The sequence below is a fragment of the Cryptomeria japonica genome, chromosome 8 (assembly GCF_030272615.1).
Source record: "Cryptomeria japonica chromosome 8, Sugi_1.0, whole genome shotgun sequence".
NCBI lineage: Eukaryota > Viridiplantae > Streptophyta > Pinopsida > Cupressales > Cupressaceae > Cryptomeria > Cryptomeria japonica.
In genome coordinates, this window is record NC_081412.1 from 467,815,186 (window position 1) to 467,839,308 (window position 24,123).

Consider the following 24,123-nt stretch of genomic DNA (forward strand, 5'->3'; position numbering starts at 1 on the left):
ACTTGAAAAACCAAATAGGCTTTTGTAGGGACCCCTCTCATGGCCCCATAGGTTGAAACAAAACGTTCGCAGGTGCCACGGATTCCGAGTTAGGGCCCTTCAAAGTTTGACAATTTCGAGCACTTAGGGCGCTCAAGGGATGATGCCGGTAGGGTATGACCCTGAGCATTCGATCGAGTGGAGGGGAAAAATAGGAGCATGCATAGGGTAATAATGCCTAACTAGACATGTTGAAGCCGACAGTTCGTCATCGCGATGATTAGAACAAGAAATCGGCCATGCGACAACATTCCATTGAGTGAGACTGACGATTTTTTTGCCAACCGAAAAATTGCTGCCCTAATAAAACCATAGGGAAACTTGAAAAACCAAGATAGGATTTTGTAGGGACCCCTCTCATGGCCCCGTAGGTTCAAACGGATCATTCGCAGGTGCCACGGATTCCTAGTTAGGGCCCGTCAAATTTTGACAATTTTGAGCACTTAAGGTGCTCAAGGGACGACGCTGGTAGGGTATGACCCCGAGCGTTAGATCGAGTGGGGGGGGGGGGAAATAGGAGCATGCGTAGGGTAATAATGCATAACTGGACATGTCAGAGCCAATGGTTTGTCATCGTGACGAGTAGAACAAGAAATCGGCCATGCGACAACATTCCATTGAGTGAGACTGACGATTTTTTCGCCAACCGAAAATTTATGCCCTAATAAAACCGTAGGGCAACCTGAAAAACTGAGATAGGATTTCGTAGGGACCCCTCTCGTGGCCCCATAGGTTCAAACGGATCATTTGCAGGTGCCACGAATTCTGAGTTAGGGCCCGTCAAAGTTTGACAATTTTTAGCACTTAGGGCGCTCAAGGGACGACGCCGGTAGGGTATGACCCCGAGCGTTCGATCGAGTGGGGGGGGGAAATAGGAGAATGCGTAGGGTAATAATGCCTAATTGGACATGTCGGAGCCAATGGTTTGTCATCACGATGAGCAGAACGAGAAATCGGCCACGCAACAACATTCCATTGAGTGAGACTGATGATTTTTTGCCAACCGAAAAATTGCTGCCCTAATAAAACCGTAGGGCAACTTGAAAAATTGAGATAGGCTTTCGTAGGGACCCCTCTCATGGCCTCGTAGGTTCAAACAGATTGTTCGCAGGTGCCACGAATTCCGAGTTAGGGCCCGTCAAAGTTTGACAATTTTGAGCACTTAGGGCGCTCAAGGGACGACGCTGGTAGGGTATGACCCCGAGCGTTCGATCGAGTGGGGGGGGCAAAATAGGAGCATGCGTAGGGCAATAATGCCTAGCTAGACATGTTGGAGCCGATGGTTCATCATCACGACGAGCAGAACGAGAAATCGGCCATGCGACAACATTTCATTGAGTGAGACTGACGATGTTTTTGCCAACCGAAAAATTGCTGCCCTAATAAAACCGTAGGGAAACTTGAAAAATCGAGATAGGCTTTCATAGGGACCCCTCTCGTGGCCCCGTCGGTTCAAACGGATCATTCGTAGGTGCCACGAATTCTAAGTTAGGGCCCATCAAATTTTGACAATTTTGAGCACTTAGGGCGCTCAAGGGACGACGCCAGTAGGGTATGACCCCGAGCGTTCGATCGAGTGGGGGGGGGGGGGGGAATAGGTGCATGCGTAGGGTAATAATGCCTAACTAGACATGTTGAAGCTGACGGTTCTTCATCACAACAAGCAGAACGAGAAATCGGCCACGCGACAACATTTCATTGAGTGAGACTGATGATTTTTTTGCCAACTGAAAAATTGTTGCTCTAATAAAACCGTAGGGCAACTTGAAAAACCGAGATAGGCTTTCATAGGGACCCCTCTCGTGGCCCCGTAGGTTCAAACAGATTGTTTGCAGGTGCCACAGATTTTGAGTTAGGGCCCGTCAAAGTTTGACAATTTTGAGCACTTAGGGCGCTCAAGGGATGACGCCGGTAGGGTATGACCCTAAGCGTTCGATCGAGTGTGCGGGGGGGGGGGGGGAAATAGGAGCATGCGTAGGGTAATAATGCCTAACTGGACATGTCGGAGCCTGCGTAGGGTAATAATGCCTAACGCGACAACATTCCATTGAGTGAGACTGACGATTTTTTCGCCAACCAAAAAATTGCTGCCCTAATAAAACTCCGAGCGTTCGACCAAGGTGGGGGGCAAAATAGGACCATGCATAGGGTAATAATGAATTGTATCAAGTATTGTTCATTAAATGAATTGTATTGTATTGTTCTTTAAATGAATTGTATTGTTCATTGAATGAATTGTATTGTATTGTTGATTAAATGAATTGTATTGTTCATTAAATGAATTGTATTGTATTTTTCATTAAATGAATTATATTGTTCATTATAAAAACAACACTTACGATGAAATGAATTGTATTGTTCATTAAATAGCCATTATTAACCATTGTTAATTATTGCAATGAAGATTAAAAATTTCCATGATAACACCACACACAGATGAGCAACAATTTATATGATCGAATATCAACTTCGGTATATATAAAAATGTCAAATGATTACAAATGTATGTCCATACACAAATATGGCATAAATGCCAACTGAAACAAAATGTATGTCTAAATATGTGAATGTATGTCCATATACAAAATATACATGCCAACTAGACATGTAAGCATCCCAAAACTATCTATAACATCCTAAGCTGCTGATGGATCATCAAAATTGATCTTCGCCGCACTGCTCGGCTTTGAAGGATCCTGCACAAGAAAAACAAACCGCAATTAATATTAGTTATATTATATAATTCACATTCAAAAAGTTAACATAAAAATGAACTATAATTGAACTATTCATGTTTACCTCATCTCCACGTTTTCTCTTCAGCTTTGCAGGACTCTTGATGTATGTCTTTAGTAGAGGAGGTATGTTTTGAATATTTTCATAAACAACCTACATATGTTCAGAAACATGACATTGATACAAGTTAGCATATAATTGTCACTGATAATAAAAAATTATATCTACTAATCAAAAAATAGAATAAACACACATCTACTCAAGGCATCTCTTCTTCTTCTTCAAGTATATTGGGTGTAGTCATCAAGGATGTGAAGCCAAGGATTTTCTGTATATATACACAACAAGTATATGAAACTATCAATCTATGTCTAGACATGTATAATCACTATAAGTTATTTAAACTATTCATTCAATCATATTTGCATTCAATTACCTTTCCCTTGTCTCCAACTGCACTACTAGATCCTAAATCACATTGCTCCGCACTCATGCTACTTGTGCCCTACAAGAGTAAAATAAGATATACATGCAAGTTACTACATAATCTAATTAATACCAATATAAATGATGAGCATGTATGTACAATAAAATACAAATGACTAGGTGCAATAATATATGTATCATCAAGCTATCAAGGCCAAATGAAATGGCCGACAAGGTGCCCTCCTGAATCTGTCTCAACTCATCCTTGGTCATCAACTGTTAAATAGACCATGTAAATAAAAATTAGTACTTAATATTATCTAATTTATAAATATTTAATTAAAATATAACATGAACTGTGAAAATACAAATCTTACCACTACATCATCAATGTATGATGATAGTGCCTCCTTGCCTCTAGCATGTGAGGACTCCTCAGGGTATCCTCCAGTCTGTGTAATAACATCTGGTGCATCATGCATCTCATGCACCTCATAATCTGCATTGTCCACAAGATGATCGACGGGCTGTCCTATTGGACCCAAGCATACGTGCCCACACATGACACAACTATGGGGCACGCATATGTGTGGAGCTGAGGATGACGTGTCAACACCACCAGATGCACCGCTACCATCAACAGTAGGCTGAGCTACTGACACGGCCTGAGAAACCAAAAGGCTACTCAAAGAGTGAATAGCCGATATGGTCCGTGAAGCCGCCTCACGAATGATATTAGGATGCTGCACTGCAGGTGGGGGATCAATAGGAGGAGGGGGGACATACGGGCCTTGGACTACTCTGACTGCCCCAGGTCTATTTTGGGGCATACCTAAACCTACACCTTGGAAAGGTTGGATGTCAAAGTAGTTCACATGTTTGTGTAAAACAAACTCAACATACAATTTTTTTATAAAATAGAAGGGGATATCAAGATTGTTGTTGGGTGGTTTGTCGAAAACCATCCACCAACAATCCCAAAATTTTTTCACAATCCCATCATTTGTGCACCATTTAATAGAAAGTTTTGTTTTTTGGGGATCTACGGGCTGACCAGTACGGGGATTGACAAACAATGAGGCAATTTCGGCTTTGGATATCTCAAGATCCTTGATATCCTTATATGACAAGCCATCTGCATATTTTTCCCTCATAGAATCTCGCCACAAAAGGGCGGCATCGTGCTCCTCAGTCATGGTTTCCATACTTTTTATGATCGACGTGAGAGGATCAAACATTGGGTTTAGACGAGGGATACTACGATATACTTCTGCAATTCCCCTCAATTCATTCAAATTTTGTGCAATCAAATCCTGAATTGAGGGGGGGTTTGGCAAATGAGGGTTTGGCTATTACAGTTGTTGTTCATCAGTGTTTTCATTGTTATCCCCCATTTTTAACCTAAATGAATGTAAATAGTTAAATTTAGTTAACAAACTTAAACAATTAGGTATTTGATTTAAAAAAACCTAGTTTCCATAAAAAAACCCATATTTTCAATGAAATATCAAATAAACATTAACAAAAAATACAAAAAATGAATGAAAATGATTCAAAACGATAAAATTCTTACCTCTGAATCTATCTTTTAGCAATTTTTTGTCAAAAAACTGAATATCGGATGGAGTGGATATCAGATTGTGATGAAATCGCGTGGCCCGTGAGTTAAAAATGACTCACAGGTTGGCACTGTCAAAATATAAAAGTATCAGAAAATCGGATATCCAGTATTTATACTTAAATTATTTTTAAATAACATATATAATATAATAATATATTAAAAAATATATTAATATATTATATAATATGTATTGTATTATATTATATATATTATAATATATAATATAATATAATATAATATAATATAATATAATATAATACGTATTGTATTATATTATATTATATTATATTATATTATATTATATTATATTATATTATATTATATTATATTATAATATAATATTATATTATATTATAATATAATATTATATTATATTATAATATAATATAATATTATAATAATATATATAATATAATATTATATTATATATAATATAATATAATATTACATTACATTATTATGTTATATATAATTGTAGCGTCCTAAAATTGCGACACTTGCAATTTCGACCGCATTTGGGTCTTCACGATGGCGACGCAACACTAAACCTGAATGGAGACCCCAAAACTTGCTCATGACACCAAAAACTGCATTTTTCCAGCACCCTGCCTGATCCTCCTTGCACCATGCTGTCCCGGGAGGTGGGACCAGAGCGCCTAGCGCCCTGGTCCTTCAGGACCAGGGCACCCAGCGCCCTAGTCCCCCAGGACCATGGCGCCTAGCGCCCTGGTCCCTGGCCCTATTTTTGGGCCCGGTCTCCTATGGGGCTTCGGGTATTTATGTTTGCAATTTGGAAAATAACATTTCCTGGTCGGCCTAAGGTCGGGAAAATCAGTCTTTTAACCCTAATTGGCAAGTATATAAACTACTTTTCCTCTCTCATTTAGGGGAGGATGGAAAAAAGGTGGAAACGATATTCAAACATTCAAGCATTCAAGCATTCAAGCATTCCTTCAAGCAATTGATCATTCTAAGTCTCCATTCAAGGCTAGGTGTTGCATTCAAGACAAGGATTCAACCATCGAAGAGGAGATCACATACTACAACATACAACATACAACAAACAACAACATCTATACCTTCGCATATAAGGATACAAACATCCTTACAACAAGGTATTAGTACTTGTTTTACATTACATTTACAACATTTCTCATTTCTTGGTTAATTCCAAAACTGGGGTTTGACCTAAGGGCAAACCCCTAATCCCTAACCCCCCAATCGTCTTCGCTTTTCTGTGTGTAGGTTGCAGGTACGCGGTTGAAATTGAAGATCTGGAATCCTTGTGCAGAGATGAACAGATCCCCCTTCGTTTCGCGGATTTTTCGGAGGACCGTGTGCACGTCGGGCGCCATCGTCCCGTTAACTTTTGCTCAAATTTGCAGGACAGCACCGTCTCGACATTTTACTGCTAATTCCAGGTCCGCAGCTTCATATCATATCCCTATCTCTATTTATAAGTGAATTTTTCTTGCTGCTACATGCATTCCTAGTTCAATCTTTCTATCTACATTTCTTTACAAAAGAGGGTATCCTTGATGTCTTAACCCTTGAAACTCATATAGAATCCAATCTTGCATTGCGTGGGATTGGATCTTGTGGGTTTCAACCCCTCTTTTGAATGTAAAGTCTCTCCTAAGTGAAAACCATCAACCCTAGTGACTCTCCCTTCTCTCTCCTCGGAGTTGGGGAGGGGAGAACGACTAGGGTTCGATTTTTCCGCTTTACATTTTGGTGAACCCGACGTGAACATCCTTTCTGATTATTCATAGTTAGATCTGAAAATTGGATTCCTTGATTACATTTCCATGTTTGATCTTTTGCAAAATTTTAGAGGTTAGTTGCATAAAAACCCTAAATTTTCTTTTTAAGTATTTAAACTTGTGAAATGTTTAAATGTTAATGCTTGTTTCAGATCTGCCCTTCTATTACAAATTATCAATTCATATTTGTTCTTTAATTTTGAAAATTAAGTGGTTAAGTGTCAAAACCCTAATTTTTGAAACCCTCTTGATTCAACCTTTGTCTGACAATTTCACTGATCAAAACATTTCCAAATCAGCTGTAACTTTGGATTCCGCAATATAATCATAATATCTTTCATCCCTGAAAATTTGGAAAAAAGTTGCGAGGACCGTGTGCACTCCGAGCGCCATCGTCCCCGACATTTTTTTCGAAATTTCGGGAGCTAGATCTTACTGTATTTTCCTGCTAAAATCCAGAATTTTGGCTGATTTTATCAATTATAACACCTTCAAAATTACAGTCAAAGTTGGTCTAGCGATTGCTTGGATTGAGGCTTCTAATCATTCAAAAATTGTTGAAATTGAAATTTGTGTCAAAATTGTGTTTCTTACTGTCCTAAATCTGAAAAGTGTGTTATCATTCATTCGAAATTTCAGTGATTTATTCAAATTTGTGCAATTTGTGACTTTTGAAATTAAGTGCTTAATTACAACAACTTTGATTTCTGCTTTCAAAATTGAATTTTGCGTGAAATTGAGTCAATTTTCAAATTTCAAAACTTGCATTGCTTTTGGTATTCCCTCTAAAATCATAAAATTCAAAATTTCAGTTTCCCTCTCTTTTTCAAAATTCAAATTTTGCATTTTTCGACAATCTTGGTAGGGTTCAATTTTGAGATTGCAACTTTAATTTGGCCTATCTACAGATCATAAAATCACTCAATTTTTTCAGGTTAGCTGTAAAATCATCATAACTTTCATCCCTGCAAATTTTGAAAAAAGTTGCGAGGACCGTGTGCACTCCGTTCGCCACGGTCCCGGACATTTTTTCCGAAATTTCGGAAGATTGTCTTGATTGCATTTTACATCTTAAACCTAGAAGATTGGCTAGTTTTACTGAAATTTGCTACCTCTAAAATTCAAAAAATCTTCTCTCTCTCTTTAGTGCATGAGTTTTACAACAATAAGCCCTACTTACACTATTCCCGTTAGACGAAGCCGTAGAATTAAGTCTTTCCAAGGTTTAATTACTGAGGAGATGGAACCTAATTTGAATGGTCTTTTTAACGAGGACATGGGTAATTCCTCTAATCCTCTTAATGATGAAGAAGCTCTCCATGAGGTTTCTGTAGAACAACTTTCAAAATTGGATAACCAATTTGATGATTTTCGACAATGGATGTCTCAAGAATACCCTGATAGTCAAGCTCTTCCTTTAATTGAGGGTCTAAAACGTATGCTTCAAAGTGATAAGAATGGAATTGATATTTTGCGTGGTATTGCACACATTGTGGATTCGAATGTGATGCCTATGAAAAGTTGTGCCGAAACCTTAGTTTATACACAACCTCCTACTCAAGTCAATCATTCTATTCCTTTAACGACTCCTATTGCTAGTATACCTACTTTTACATCAAACATAATGACTACTTCAACACAAGACATTCCTCCTATGATCACTAGTCATGGGGGCAATCCTTCTTCTTCAATTAACCCTCTTCCTTCATTCAATCCAACTGCTTCATTCATTACTTCAATGAGTGTTCCTATTATATCTCCACAAATGAACATGACACAAGGGGGCCATTCATTTAACCATTCCATTCCTCCTTGTAGTGTTCCTCCTTTCCAATCATCTCCTATGAATAACTATCATAGTGTCCCACCACCTTACTCTCTACCTTCTTTCAATAACATAACACCTCCATCACAATCTAACACGTCTAATATGAACTCTTCGACTGAAGCGACCATTAACAATCTTGCACAAACTGTCTCTTCTTTATAGCAACAAATTGCCTCTATGAATCAATCCAAGTTTAGTGTGCCCACATTTGATGTTGCGAGCCCACTTTCTCTTGATATTGTTCGAGCTATTCCCCCTAAACATGTTGAAATTCCGCATTTGGAGCTTTATAATGGTAAGGGTGATCCTCTAACACATGTTAAGACCTTTCAAACAATATGTACTGATTTTGCTTATGACCAAAGGTTGCTTGCAAAACTGTTTACTAGAACATTAAGAGACAAAGCCCTACAATGGTATTGCTCGTTGCCTTCCTATTCTATTACTTCTTTCGAACAACTTGCAAAGGCTTTCATTCAACAATTTCAAAACAATATAAGTCCTAAAGTTACTTTGATTGATTTAATGCATTGTAAACAAGGTGTTAAAGAAAAAGTGACTGATTTCATTGGTAGATATAAGCATTTGTATGCTCAAATTTCTTTTCCAGTGCCTGACAATGATATTCAGAGAATCTTTATTTCTAATTTACAAAAAGATATTAGAGAAAAACTCCTGTTTTCTGAGTTTACTTCTTTCCAACAGTTGTGCGCAACTCTTCACAATTATCAACTGACTGTGAGTCAAATGGAACAATCACATCCTATGGCTCCGAGTGATAAGGGTGATAGTAGTCAACAACCATTTGGGAAGTTTAAACCGAACAGAGAGTCCATTAAATTCAATGAAAACATCATCAACAACAATGTGAATGCAGCATCAGGTGTGTCTCCTATTTCTAAGTTTTTCAAGAAAGAAAGAAAGTTTACTCCTTTGAATGAATCATTGCATAGTATTATGAATAAGTTATTGGAACAAAATGTGCTTACTCTTCCTCCTATAAGGCAAATTGATCCGGCAAAGATTAATTCACCCTATTTTGATAACAAATCTTTTTGTCAATTTCATCGTCAACCTGGGCATGATACTGAAAAATGTTTTGCTTTAAAGGGGAAAATTCAAGATTTGATTGATAATAATACTATCTCTGTTTCTGGTGTGAATGATAAAGGCAACAAATCTGTAGCTCCTCCTAACCAAAATCTTCAGATTTTTACTGATCCATTGCCTTCTCATACCTCTAATGCGATTGATACTACTGATTCCTCTGTCTCACCTGATGATCTCGTGTCTATGACTCCAAATGTGATTAATTTTGTGGAGCAACAGAAAATCCCTAAAGAACCTTCCATCACGTTTGATTCTAGTGAAACTATCAGGGCACCTGATGGTCCTTTATATATAGTTGCAAAAGTCAAAAATACACCTTGCCGTGGAGTGCTTATTGATCCTTCTTGCATGGTTAATGTCATTACTGAAGAGTTTCTTTTTACTTTGCAATTGAATCAAGTGATCTATGATGAAACAAATGTGGTTGTGAAACTATTTGATGCATTTTCTTCTCCTGCAATTGGTTCTATTACATTACCTATCGAGGTCCATAACAAATCCCTTGATGTGGACTTTGCTATTATTCCATCATCCGAACAATTTCGTGTGAAGCTAGGCTATCCTTGGCTATCTTCCATGAAAGCTATTGCTTCTCCTATCCACAAGTGTTTGAAATTTCCCCATAATGGAGAAGTTGTTACTGTCAATCATAGTCTCTTTAAACCAGCTGAAAGAACTTCTAGTGTTCCTATTGATTATTTTTGGCCTAAACAATTCCAATCTCTTCCTCCGCGAAGTGATCATCTTTTCAAATCTTATCAAAAGTGGAAAACAGATATGATCCTATCTCTAAGTGAACCTAGAACACCCAAACTTGACATTCCTATCGTTCTTGAGAAGGAAGTTCTTCCTTTGAAAGATAAAACTAATGTCTTTCCTCAAGAAGATTCCCAACCCATCCCTATGGATGTGACTATGCCTATGCCGAATAAACTTCCTAAAAGTAGACCTATACCTCCTCGTCATGATGGACTTGGTCTCCTTCCTAAACCAAATATTCCTCCCTTATATGGAGCAGTTCCTCCTCCTTCCTCTTATGGAGAGAAGAGACCTTCCTCTTCTCCTATTATTCAACCTAAGAGACCACAACCTAAACACCCAAGTGATAAGGATGAGAACATTCCTCCTCCTCAATCTCCTAATCTTCCTACTAAGACTAGACGAAATCGTTCTGCACGTGAACGCCGACGAAAGCGTCGTCTTAGAGCTCAGGCAGCTGCCTCTCAAACTTTGCAATCCCACAAAACACCTTCAACAAGCATTATTCCATTTTCTCCTCAGCCGACGATTGAGCCGAAATCTCCTAAACATAAGATGCATGATGGTCTTGATCCTGTGCGAGTTAAAGATCCTATTTTCATAAATCTTGATGATGATATAGATGAAAATGTTATTCATGATGCAAATGTTACTCCTGTTCATTCTGATAGTGAATATGAACTTATTGATATTGATAACCATTTATCTAACGAATTTTCTAAAGCACTTATCCTAGCTCCTAGACAAGAACACCGCGGCTTGGGATATGAACATAGCCCTTGTTTGGATCTTGTGATAGCTCCATCTACTGTGTTGGATGTTCCTCCTATAGCGTGTTCCCTACCTTCCCGAAACATTGATCAGCAAGATCGGGGGGTAGATGACGTGCTAGACTAGTTTCATTAGCATAGCAGATTCTCTCCCCCTCTCTTTTGTTACTTCTTCTATATGTTATTCTCATTCTTCTATTTGTTTTCCTTAGTGTTGTCTACTTGAGGACGATGCAAAGCATTGAGATCTCTTGATCTCTCTCATGTTGACTCAAAAGACACATGTGTTCCCTTCTTCTAGGTGACCTTCCTTGATTGGGGAATGAAGAAAAATTATGCATACATACATATGATATACATGAATTATCATACGGCATACTGACCCCAAGGAAAGCGAAGTCACCTTATGCTTTGTGTTTTGTGTCTATTATCCTTGGGCTTATCTCACACTTGGGGGCTAAATCCTTGTGATAACGTGCTCCTTTCCTTTCTCATTCTTATATGTATCACTACCTTAAAGCAATCACCCCTGGTGAGGCGTGTGCGATCGCTTTAACGTAGGGGGGCATACATCCCGTTCATATCTTTTCAAGATACTTGAAAATATCTTGACAAATTTAGCTTTGCCTTGAAAATTTTTGATATCTTTCTTGCATGACTCATAGTGAGGGAACCTTACTACTGACAGTCATGGTTCTCCCTCGTGATCTTCCCTTTTACTTTGTCAATCGAATTCGTAAGATCCTTAGTCCACTGGGGGCTTGGTGTATCTTGCCTCCTTGACGTGGTGAAAGTTTTTCAATGTTGTTTCCTTGTACTTTACCAGAAGTATGAGCATACGCTTATACTCCTGCTAAAGTGGGGGCTAAATGTAGCGTCCTAAAATTGTGACACTTGCAATTTCGACCGCATTTGGTTCTTCACAATGGTGACGCAACACTAAACCTGAATGGAGACCCCGAAACTTGCTCATGACACCAAAAACTGCATTTTTCCAGCACCCTGCCTGATCCTCCTTGCACCCTGCTGTCCCGGGAGGTGGGACCAGAGCGCCCAGGCGCCCTGGTCCCTGGCCCTATTTTTGGGCCCGGTCTCCTATGGGGCTTCGGGTCTTTATGTTTGCAATTTGGAAAATAACATTTCCTGGTCGGCCTAAGGTCGGGAAAATCAGTCTTTTAACCCTAATTGGCAAGTATATAAACTACTTTTCCTCTCTCATTTAGGGGAGGATGGAAAAAAGGTGGAAACGATATTCAAACATTCAAGCATTCAAGCATTCAAGCATTCCTTCAAGCAATTGATCATTCTAAGTCTCCATTCAAGGCTAGGTGTTGCATTCAAGACAAGGATTCAACCATCGAAGAGGAGATCACATACTACAACATACAACATACAACAAACAACAACATCTATACCTTCGCATATAAGGATACAAACATCCTTACAACAAGGTATTAGTACTTGTTTTACATTACATTTACACCATTTCTCATTTCTTGGTTAATTCCAAAACTGGGGTTTGACCTAAGGGCAAACCCCTAATCCCTAACCCCCCAATCGTCTTCGCTTTTCTGTGTGTAGGTTGTAGGTAAGTGGTTGAAATTGAAGATCTGGAATCCTTGTGCAGAGATGAACAGATCCCCCTTCGTTTCGCGGATTTTTCGGAGGACCGTGTGCACGCCGAGCGCCATCGTCCCGTCAACTTTTGCTCAAATTTGCAGGACAGCGCCGTCTCGACATTTTACTGCTAATTCCAGGTCCGCAGCTTCATATCATATCCCTATCTCTATTTATAAGTGAATCTTTCTTGCTGCTACATGCATTCCTAGTTCAATCTTTCTATCTACATTTCTTTACAAAAGAGGGTATCCTTGATGTCTTAACCCTTGAAACTCATATAGAATCCAATCTTGCATTGTGTGGGATTGGATCTTGTGGGTTTCAACCCCTCTTTTGAATGTAAAGTCTCTCCTAAGTGAAAACCATCAACCCTAGTGACTCTCCCTTCTCTCTCCTCGGAGTTGGGGAGGGGAGAACGACTAGGGTTCGATTTTTCCGCTTTACAATATTATTATATTATATATAATATAATATTATATTATATTATATATAATATAATATTATATTATATTATATATAATATAATATTATATTATATTATATATAATATAATATTATATTATATTATATATAATATAATATTATATTATATTATATATAATATAATATTATATTATATTATATATAATATAATATTATATTATATTATATTATATATAATATAATATTATATTATATTATATATATTATTATATAATATAATAATAGATTATATATTATATAATATTTAACATATAATATATTTAAAAAATTAAAATTACAAATAAAAATTGGATATCCGATACAATCAGATATCCGATTTGCATAGGTAATTACCAGGCCAAGGTGTACTGACACCCAGGCCAAGCAAAAAGTCAACACGGATTTTCGCATTTTTAGGCGAGTGAAGAAGGCTATTTTTTTCACATCGCCACTTTTTGGCCCCCCTTGATCCTGCACTAACCCTGATGCTATTAAATTTGCAAGGTTATAGGACTGATCTTGATTGTGACTATAGGAATTACACACTTGATTTCTTTCATGGGTATGTACCCTTCCAAGCCTTTTGACAAGTGATGATCATCATATACTACCACTTCCATGCTTACAACAAACTTTAATTTCTTTAGGTGTCAGGCGTTGTGTAACAGCATGGGAAATCTCGCATACCCACCACTATCATTCTCAAAGACATCATCTATGTTACTCTCCCTCTTTCTCTTCCTACCGGTTGTTTCCTTTTGAAAAACATATTGCAAGTAGTTTGACTCATCATTTTGCTTTGTTGACACTATTTTCCACATCTGCTCTTCTCATTAAAAACAAATTCGAGAAAAATATTATTGCAGGTTTCCTTGTTTGTCATGGTAATGCACCCGTGGTTCAATTTCATACCCTTCTTCCTCCTATTCAATATACACACACAAATCCATCAGTCAATTTTCTTAGGAGAGCATACATGATAAAAATCAAAGAGGAAGTTGTAGACAAGAAATAAATTCAATTACTTCTATAGAAGTGAAGACACAGTTGTAGTGGGGTATGGAGGGAGGGAGGGAGAGAAGAAGAGAGAGAGGGATGGGGTATGGAGGAAGGGAGAAGGGGAGAGAGGGAGAGAGGAGAGGGATGGGGTATGGATGAAGGGAGAGAGAGAGAGAGAGAGAGAGGGAGAGAGGGAGGGATGGAGGGAGAGAAAGAGAGGCACCTTGTACGCATTTGAGAGGGGAGACAATACACTTATATGTGTGTATATATACTTAATATATTATTATATACATATATATATATATATTATATATTATATATAAAAATTATATATTATATGTATATATAATATACATAAAAATTATATATTATATGTATATACACATATTATATATACAATATCATATTATACACACACCCAAAATTTAAACAAACGTAGCACGTAAATGCTATTTATAGTAAACATAGCGCGTACATGCTGTTTATAGTAAACATAGTGCGTACGCGCTTCTTACATCATAAGTACCCCGTATGCACTTTTTATACCATAAGTAGCCCATATGTGCTTTTGACTGTTTAGACTTTGAAATAGGCCTGGATGACAAAGCTACGGTTTGGAAATTTGATTGCTCTCCATTTCCCTCATTTTTGACATGTTTTATTTTATCAACTTGGTTTATCGACTTTGTCATCATCAGGTTTGCACTTCATCAAGTGGATATTTCTAAAATTGCCACCATATTTTCACCCATCTTCTGAGCTTTCTAACCATATAATTTTTTAAAAATTTGAACAACAATAACATATTATTATTGAATTTCTTTTACCAGTGTCTCCATAGTTCTCACAGACATAGGTGCACCATTTTTTTAATAAATTTTGATATACTTATCCAAATTTAAAAAACTTTATATATTATTGTAGTGCACTTGATTCTTTACAATTTAAATTTTTTTTGTATTTTTCGATTTGTTTAGTGCAACTTATGCTTCACGCACGGACAGGTACCTAATTTTTAGGATGTGCTCAACTGGAAAAATCATTAAAAAAAAATTCTTAACAAAAAATTTTACGAAAAAATACACATCTTCTAGTGCTCACTCTTAACTATCTTTCTGCTAAAGGATTTGTCAAAATACTAAATCTAACTATGACTTTTTTGATGCACACGTTAGACATTATGTTATGTTTTTTCAGAAAAAAAAACAAGGTCTATTTTTCGTGCACGAAGGATTTGACCCCCTTAATCTTATCCAATTTTGAATGATTTTAGTAGTTTGGAAACTAGATTCAGAGTACTACAATATTTGTTCTTTGATTATCTTCATATCTTGAGTGGATGACTTTCAAATTTTGCCTCCAAGTTCAAGTTCACCTGATTTCAGAAAAAAAAAAAAAAAAAAGTGTCCACTTATACCCCCTTTTTTACCACCATCTTTGTGCACTTACCCATGGATAAATTTAAACCTTAAAATGCACTCCCACAATTAATGCTTTATTGACTTAGTTTTGGATTAATTAACCATGTTCTAACCTAATCTTCCATAATAGGATAATAATACTTCACGCTCCCCCTATCACATGGTGTATTCACATTAGCAAACTATGTTTTAAGATTTACATCAAGGACATGTATGTAAATAATATCATATCCAAGAAGATTATAGATAGTAGTGATGTTAATATGGAAGACCCTCCTCTAAAAAAAATGGTGATCTAAATACATTCAATGATCCTCTCTAAATATGGATAAGAACATTCCCCTGACAAGGTAACTCCTCTAAGGGTGTTGTTTTTTCATCCATAGCCTATGATTACACTATTTGGCTTTGATTTGTTAACTATTTGGGCATAAGGATTCCATGCATTTTAATATGTCTAAATTAACTATTTGGTTTTGGTTTTGATTTGTTAAATATTTGGGCACTAAATTAATAACTCACAAATATAAAAGCTAATTCATGTAAACGCTAATTTCTAAAAAAATAAAATAATACAAAAAGCAGAATAAAAAATACAAGAAAATGAAAAAATGTCAAGCAGGTTATTGATTGCGTACTTGGGATAGCGGTGGGAGGTCGAAAATGTGTCCACAACATGGGGGCCCATTCTTCTTCTTGCCTCTTCACTGCAACCGTTCAGAAAAAATAAGGAAAATAGGACGAGAAAAATGGGGAAAAGTTTTTTTGAAAACGGGAACCTGTTTCTTTTACATAGCGGGCCCCTGTTTTGAAAAGGAATGGGGCCTCGTTATTTTTCAAGTCCCCATTTCATTTTGCCTCGGGGGCTTGAAGCTAAACGGGTACCCATTTTAAAAAATGGGCCCCTGTTCCTAGCAGCGCGTTTCCCAACACGCGGAATTCCCCCTAAGTGGGACTCGTGTTCTTGCACTTGCTCACAATTGATTATAAAGCCACCACTATGCACAGTTGACACAGTATCTTCATCTTCTAAAGTTGAGCAGGGTTTCAAATTTGACAAAGTTTCCTTAAGGGTTGCAATTAGCAAAGTCTCTGCATGTTGTGGAGCAGAGTGAATGTCTTAGTCTTGCTAGATTGCCTGAAGGATTTATCTTTTTCTCTTCTTTGGAAGAGCTGGAATTAAGAAATTATATCAACTTTATGGACCTTTGTAACTAGGCCATGACCTAGATAACAAAACAGAGCGAGAGATTAAAAAATTCAACATAGAGCATACCCTTGCATATCGATCTAGAATGCCCACTTCTAAGGGCATATAATTCTTCCATTTTAATAGAGAAATCATTTCAGATGAATAGACCGTGAGCAAGATAATAGAGAAAGGGATTAAAAAAATTTCAACAAACGTTACCCACGTTACAAACAAAACAAAAGAGATCTATAGGGTACCCAGAAAGGGAAATTTATTACCTATTTGTACGATAGACCTAAATTTCTCTCCAACCTGATTGAACAATTTGTAGCTCTCTATCAGAATGTTGAATCATAGTGCAAATGAGTTGAAAAACATGGATAGGGCATAGAAACTACAAAATATAAGATTCATCAACTGACTTCCTGCCATACTCATGATAACCCTTCCTACCGTTGTTGATAATTGCATCCAAGTGTTTCTATTTTTTGGGGATCAACAATTGGTCAAATGCATTTGATCGGATGCCTATGACAGTGGGGGACATTGCCCTTCATAGGTCATTGAAGGTTTCCTAGAGTGGTGATGGGGATGCCAATTCTAGAGCTGATATATTATATGATTTAAAATCATTCACACCGATGCTACTCCCTCTACCCCAGTTGCTGCAATATCGGTTCCCCACCCGGAATAGGCATAGCTCCCTTGATGAACCCCAAGATGGAGCCTCTGCTACTAATTAAACTCACATTTCTCTTTTGAAATCTATCATTGTCGCTTGATCTAGAATTAGCATGGATGCAAGAACCAACAAGCTCTTGCCCATACAGGGCACCCCCAGAAATTGGGGTGACTGCTTTCGTTTCCGACAGAAGGTGAGTTGAGCATGAACAACCAAGTCCATGATATTAAATATACATTATAGAGAAGAAAAGTTTTATTTTAGGAAAATTCTATTGTCTTAATATGAGATAATTAAAAAATTAAAAATATAATTTAAATGTAAAACATTTGTTTAAGACAAAACTAATATTTTATCTTAAATTAATGTTTTAAACACCTCTATTGTGTAGTAATGACACTTTCCTCTAGATGAACACCTAAAGAGAGACCCTAAAAGCCTCTCTAACTCCACCCTCCACAACAACAACTCCATGAGAAACACCAAACCGACCACGGGTCCTCTTCATAGCAACACCACTCCAAATTCCCAAAGCAACCGACCCAATGAAACACCACTGACAATCTGACTATCCCAAGAGTCATCATCTTCATCCGATTCATTTCCTTTTGTAGAACTCTCTACAATGCCTTTGACGTTATAAACCCTACCTTCACCTGCTCCATTCTCACTCTTGCTCCTTATTTCGAATATAGATGTAGGGTTGTCAAGAAGGTATCTTAATGTTGTCTTCAATGTTGTTAGATGGTGATGGTAGTTTGTTTGTGTAGGTTTAATGAATGATCATGGCATGACATTGTACAACCATTAAATTATAGGATTTCTAAGGTATGGATTTCAAGACAAAATATTTGTGCTAAATTTTTGGGTCTTTGATTTTAACATTTGAATAGATAATCTTAATATTTTTGGATATTTTAGATGCCATAGTGAGGTCTCTTTTACTCCAAGATGCATCATTTAGTTTCTTAAAGTTTAAAATCTCAATAATTAGATAGAAATGTATAAATTTGGTGCTCGGATACTATGTTGGAGTTGATTCCTCAACCTTACAACTTTTAAACATCACTTGCAATCAAACATCTATCACAGAAAGAATTAAAAAAAAAAAAAAATTGGTATGGAGGCCAAAAAGACCATTCATCCAAAAAAAAATATGAGTAATTATGAATGTGTATTTTACAATGATTTGATACAATATTTATCCTTATAATAAAAAAAGGCAATCCTAGATGAAAGTTTAGGACAGGACAAAATTTGATCATGACATGTGTCCTAATCCTATGACTTTCAAGACAAAAAAAAAATGACCTAAGTGAGCTAAAGTATATTAGTGTGAAAAGATATACAATTAATTAAATAGGAAAAAAATATTTTACTTTAACAAAGGGCCATAGAATGCAAATTTGCTAGACTTTTATGGTACACCAAATCTAAATGTTGTGTTATTTATTGCTTCTTTGATTCTCTAGAATGAGATAATACTACAATATGTGAGGATGTGAAATGGATGCAATTAAATATATTTAAATAGAAGAACATAGCACTATATCATGCAAACATATATTTAAGTCAATTTTGTGTAAGAAGAGTAAATGGAGATAGTTGAACAATTTTGAATTTTGAAATGGTGAGGGTCAAAATTATGAGAATGGAGTCAATCGCATTCCCACAAAAATGATGCCTAAATGATTAAACAATGGAATTTAACAAAGTTGTGATAATAAATATGTGGATACGTATAAAAAATAAAGATATAAAGACAATATGAATATGTACATGACAAAATATGTATAAAAAAAGGTAAAATCTAAATATAGATAATTACAAAGTTAACTATTGATGAAGATAGGTAAAAAAGATTGATCAGTTAAATTTAAAGTGAGTGATAATTGAAAGGTGGAAAGAGAATAATTTAATATTAAATAATAAAAAATAATAAAAAATATTCTTTTTACTTATATAAAATTAAATTAAATATTTTTTATTCACAGATATTTTTACATCCATATATGGCCGCCTTGAGCATAATAAAAAAACATGACGCCTATTACCACAGGAGGACACCTCTTTTCCCATATACATCACAACAAGTTGGAATCCCAGGTTTAAATAAAAAATACAACAAAAATCTTGCAATTCAAAATCTCATTTGACCATTCCTTCTACTAACTTCAGAACCATCAATTTAATAGTGTTGAGGCACTCTTTATGTATGTTGGTATGATTTTTTCAATTCAATCAGTGGAGACATCTAAGTTACAGAAATCATCATTTCTTATCCATAATGAAAAGGCCGTGCCCACATTTACAACTTGCCAGACAAATTAAATCCTTCTTTCCCTACCTAAGCCCCACCACTGCCATGCTCAGCTTTACCCCACTCCTTAATGGTGGGGCTCCCCGAGCTTAACAATCCAACAAAAGAAAAAACAATTCTTTCATCACAAATTCAGAGACATCCCCTAGCCATTACTGAATTGCAGAAGATTTATTTATCAAACCAAGCGGCAAATGCCACTCCGTTGTCTTTTACATCGCCCTGTATACAACAAACACAAGATAATTTAAGCAGAGATCGGCACCCAGATGAGATCGTTTTCGAAAATCCAATGGCAGACCTCAATCTTCCCTGGTGCATGTCCCAATGCTCTGAATGCAGCATGTGTTGCACTCCACTGTGTCGTATCCAGATGGCAAATAGCAACTCCATTGTTTATCTTCTTCTTCTCCTCCATTGACAACAGTTCAGCTTGGTAAACCTTAACCTTGGGCACAGCATGGCAGTAATAAACCAGAAACGGAAACAGACTCTGGTGGCACGACACCGACCTTGTGATCTTGCCGCTGTCTTTTCCCGTGACGGCGCCGACAGAAACTTGGCTTCTAGAACCCGCCGTGCTTTCTGTGGTGAGAATCTCCACCTTGGAGCCCAACACTGAAACTGCAAACTCCGCCATGCCTTCCACCGATCTCACGCATTTCTTTATCTCGTCCTTCACCGCCGGCCTTTCGCAGTCTCCCAGCGTCCGCGCCATGAAGTCCGCCATTGTCGAGTTTTCTGGAACGTGAAACGTCTTCATCAGCTCCGGCAGAGTCTGCGTAGAAAAGGGCAGATTTTTTGCCAAGGAGCCAGGAAGAAACGATCTTTTGGGCATGTAGTCCTTGATATCGGGCATGGGGAGAGTTTTGCCCTGCACCAACAGATTCTCCCTGAAGAACTTCCCAGCCTCTACGCCTGTAGAAGTGGTGTTGGTGTAGTCAGAGAACGTCGGGCCGGTATTGGCGTAAATTTTGAAGGTTGAATTCTTGGCGTATGAAATGAAACTCCCGGAGGCGGCATTGGTGCCTTCGTTGTACCCAGCAAACTCGTTGGACGCGCCGGTAACATTTTTGCCATAGTTGGTGAAGAAAAGCGAGGGAGCGTTGCCGTCCTTTCCATAAGTCTTGAACAAATTTTGCGGCTCACTTGCCCCGGCGGCATAGCTTGTGAATTGCTCGAGCGCCCCGTTTGCGCCGTTCGCATAGTTCTGAAAGTCGTTCCTGGCCACGTTTCCGTTGTCGGCATAGGAGGTGAATTGCTCAAGAGGACCGTTTCCGCCCTGGTCGTAGGTCTTGAAATCGTTGGTGATGATATTGGAATTGTTGGCGTAACTGGTGAACTGGGACAGAATCCCGTTGGCGTCCTTGCCGTAGGTGGCGAAGTCGTTTTTTATGACATTGGCCTGGTCTGAGTAGCTCGTGAATTGCTGGAGGGCGGAGCTGCTGTCGGTGGCATAGTTGGCGAAGCCCTCGTTGACGACATTGGAACCCGGGGCGTAGTTTTGGAAACTCTGAATGCCGCTGGATTTGGGGCCATATCCTTTGAAGTCGTCCTTTACTACGTTGGAGTTGTCAGAGTAGTTTGTGAAAGTGTTGCCGTCGGCGTTGTAATTTTTGAAATCTTTATCGGTGGTGTAACCCTCGAAATCTGATGGGCTGGAAACGGCTTTCTGGTCATCGACTGTTTTGCGAGTGCAGAGAAGATCCGCAGCTGTGCAGAAGGACGCGATGTGATCAGAGAGCGTGTGGTTTTTCATGTAGCCAGAAAACAGAGCAACGGAAGTAGCGTCGAGAGGAGACGCTTTGTCCAGCAAGAATGGTGGGAGCCTCGCATTGGGCAATGTGCGACGCCAGAAACGTAACAGAGATGCCTTGGCTGCAAACGGCTGCGCTCCTCCGCCTTCACATGTAGTTATCTGCGCAATCAATCACATCATCCGTCAAAACTCTGCAATACGTACCAATCTTTAAGGGATTGGTTAAAATTTTAGCTAAATGTATTAATCACTTAATCTAATCATTCTGATGATGAATCAGAAAAAAAAAATTGCACACACAAATTAATACAGAAATAATAAATGAATAATAGAATGGATTGTGGAAATCTCATAGCTTTAATAAATATTTTAAGTTTCAATATTGTTTGTGATTTTGATTCAACAATTCAGGTCACTCTCTGTTATCTACCATCAAGATGATAGAACGTATATTCTCCATAGATCTGCAACACTCTATTTTTCTACTTCTTGAGCGTTCTATCATTTGATGATGTATCAAAAAGTGTGATCCCAAATATTGACGCAAATTCTTTTTATACACAATCAAAATCAGAAACAATGTCAAGAACAAAAGTTTAGTTGTTCAGTTGAAAACTGAGTTTCATATATGTGCGGAACAGATAAACAACCTTCAAGAGAAAATGGAAAAAAAGGACTTACATTTTATGTAATGAAACTAAATCACTTCAATAATTCTCAAAATAAATAGCCAAAAAGGATGCCCTATCCCAAACACAACCCACACCCACAGTTTCTTTACTGGGCACCCATTCTGCTACACTACCATTACTCATATACAGCACAATAGACCATATTTCATTAAGATTGTGTAGCATATAAAGATATTTGTACTCAATTTAAGAAACATTTTACAAATACAGTTCGAATGAGATACAAAACTTCAGGAAACCACAAATTTTTTCATCAATATACACAATAGAAAAACCAACATTCCTGTGGACTGCTAAATCTTGTGAATGTTATTAAGATTCATTCAATCACAATGAATCAGGAAACTTACGGCGAGTGCGCATACAACCAAACCCAGCAGGATCGCGCGGCATTCCATCTTCTAAATAATGAATCTGCTAATAAAAGACCTGGTTAGACTAAAACTTTTTAAAGGCTACAAAACAATCGGTACTGGAAAGACCCAGTCCGTTGCACCGCCCACTAAAACTGTAAAAGCAGACGCCGACATATCCAAAAACAGCAAGGAAGCTGAAACTACCAAAGCTTCTCGAAGGAAATGAAGTAACAGACAGTCCTCAAGAACGCAAGGAAATTAATGAGAAGAAACGGACATGCAAGATGGATACGGGAAAAAAGATAACAGAAACTGACCTCAAATAAATTTCGATCCGTTGTTCTAGATTGCACCGGATTTATGACAGTGCAGCAGGATAGTCATGCACTACCTACTTCCATCTTATAAGTTACAAGCTTTGGGTAGAGCTCTTTTTATATATCAAGATTTTGCGTTATCCTATATTCCTTGGCCCATGGGTTCCGCATGGGCTCCTCTCACCTCACGCGTGGGCTCCATTTCTCAGAAACAGGCTGTCAAACAGCCTTGTCTTCGTACAAGTACTAAGATAAACAGAGCCCTAAATTAGCGCTGATCACTCTTTTTCTGGATGGTGTCGATTCATTCCAAGCCGTTTGGAGTAAACTTCATCGTTTCGTACACGAATGATTGTAGCCATTTTGTAACTTAAATTCGCGTGCACGGTGTCGGCATTGACAAAAGCAGAAGTCTCTGTTTTGTGATCGACATCGGGGTGGGCTCATGAACAGGACAATGGCCTTATCATCGGTCATTTCTCACATGGCTTTTAATGACAGTTTGCCATTCAAGGAAATTATTTATTTGCATCTGGGGCACCAAAATAGTTTACATAGATTGTAATGCTTAGCAGATTTGTACCATAGGAGAAGGGGAAACGGCTATGTAGGGATCTAAAAAGTAATTTATACAAGGGAAAAAAGATATATGGGGATATGTGTCTTTTTATAGGTTGTTTTTAAGTTTTTATATAGTCATTTTCCGATAAGGGTATGGGTAATCATTATAGCTAGTTTCATTTATCTTAAGATCTTAAAGGTAGATTTGACGATATTTTTTTTGTTTCTTTTATATCTATCAGATCAAACAATTCACCTAGTAGATTTGTACCATAGGAAAAGAGTTAATAATAATTATAACTAGCTTCATGTATCTTAAGATCTTAAGGTACATTTGATGGTATTGTTTTTGTTTTATTTATATATATTAGCTATTGTTTTGGCTTTTAAAATTTTATAACAAATGTATGATAGACTTTAATTGTAACTTAACTTTTAACATACAAATATATCGTAAAAACTCTCTCCTTGTACTCTACATTGATGTCATTCATATATCATTCACATATAAATTTATAAAAAGTAACCTTTGAATAAACAATAAAAATCTTTCTTATAATTAATTTCAACCATAAATATTATTTTTAATAAATTGAATTGAAATCTTATTATTTCTTATTTATTTGCACTTTTCTAAGCTTCTTGTTCACTTTAACTTTTAATATATATTTTTCAAGATTTAAGCAT

General features: G+C 37.3%; 1 protein-coding gene across 1 annotated transcript; it reads right to left on the bottom strand.

Moving 5' to 3' along the window:
• Nucleotides 1-19,903: 19,903 nt before the first annotated feature.
• Nucleotides 19,904-23,009, bottom strand: LOC131051217 (polygalacturonase 1 beta-like protein 3). The gene is made up of 3 exons (XM_057985626.2): nucleotides 22,876-23,009; nucleotides 22,553-22,616; nucleotides 19,904-21,669 (listed from the first exon to the last, which is right to left on the bottom strand). Exons 2-3 carry the CDS (start codon nucleotides 22,598-22,600, stop codon nucleotides 19,999-20,001), a joined length of 1,719 nt encoding a protein of 572 aa, XP_057841609.2. The 5' UTR covers nucleotides 22,601-22,616; nucleotides 22,876-23,009; the 3' UTR covers nucleotides 19,904-19,998.
• Between the last annotated feature and the right edge of the window lie 1,114 nt (nucleotides 23,010-24,123).

Coding starts and splice junctions, on each gene's coding strand:
- LOC131051217 (XM_057985626.2), bottom strand. CDS start 22,600: ATGGAATGCCGCGCGATCCTGCTGGGTTTGGTTGTATGCGCACTCGCC. Junction 21,670..22,552: donor TGGTTGTATGCGCACTCGCC/GTAAGTTTCCTG, acceptor TTGATTGCGCAG/ATAACTACATGTGAAGGCGG.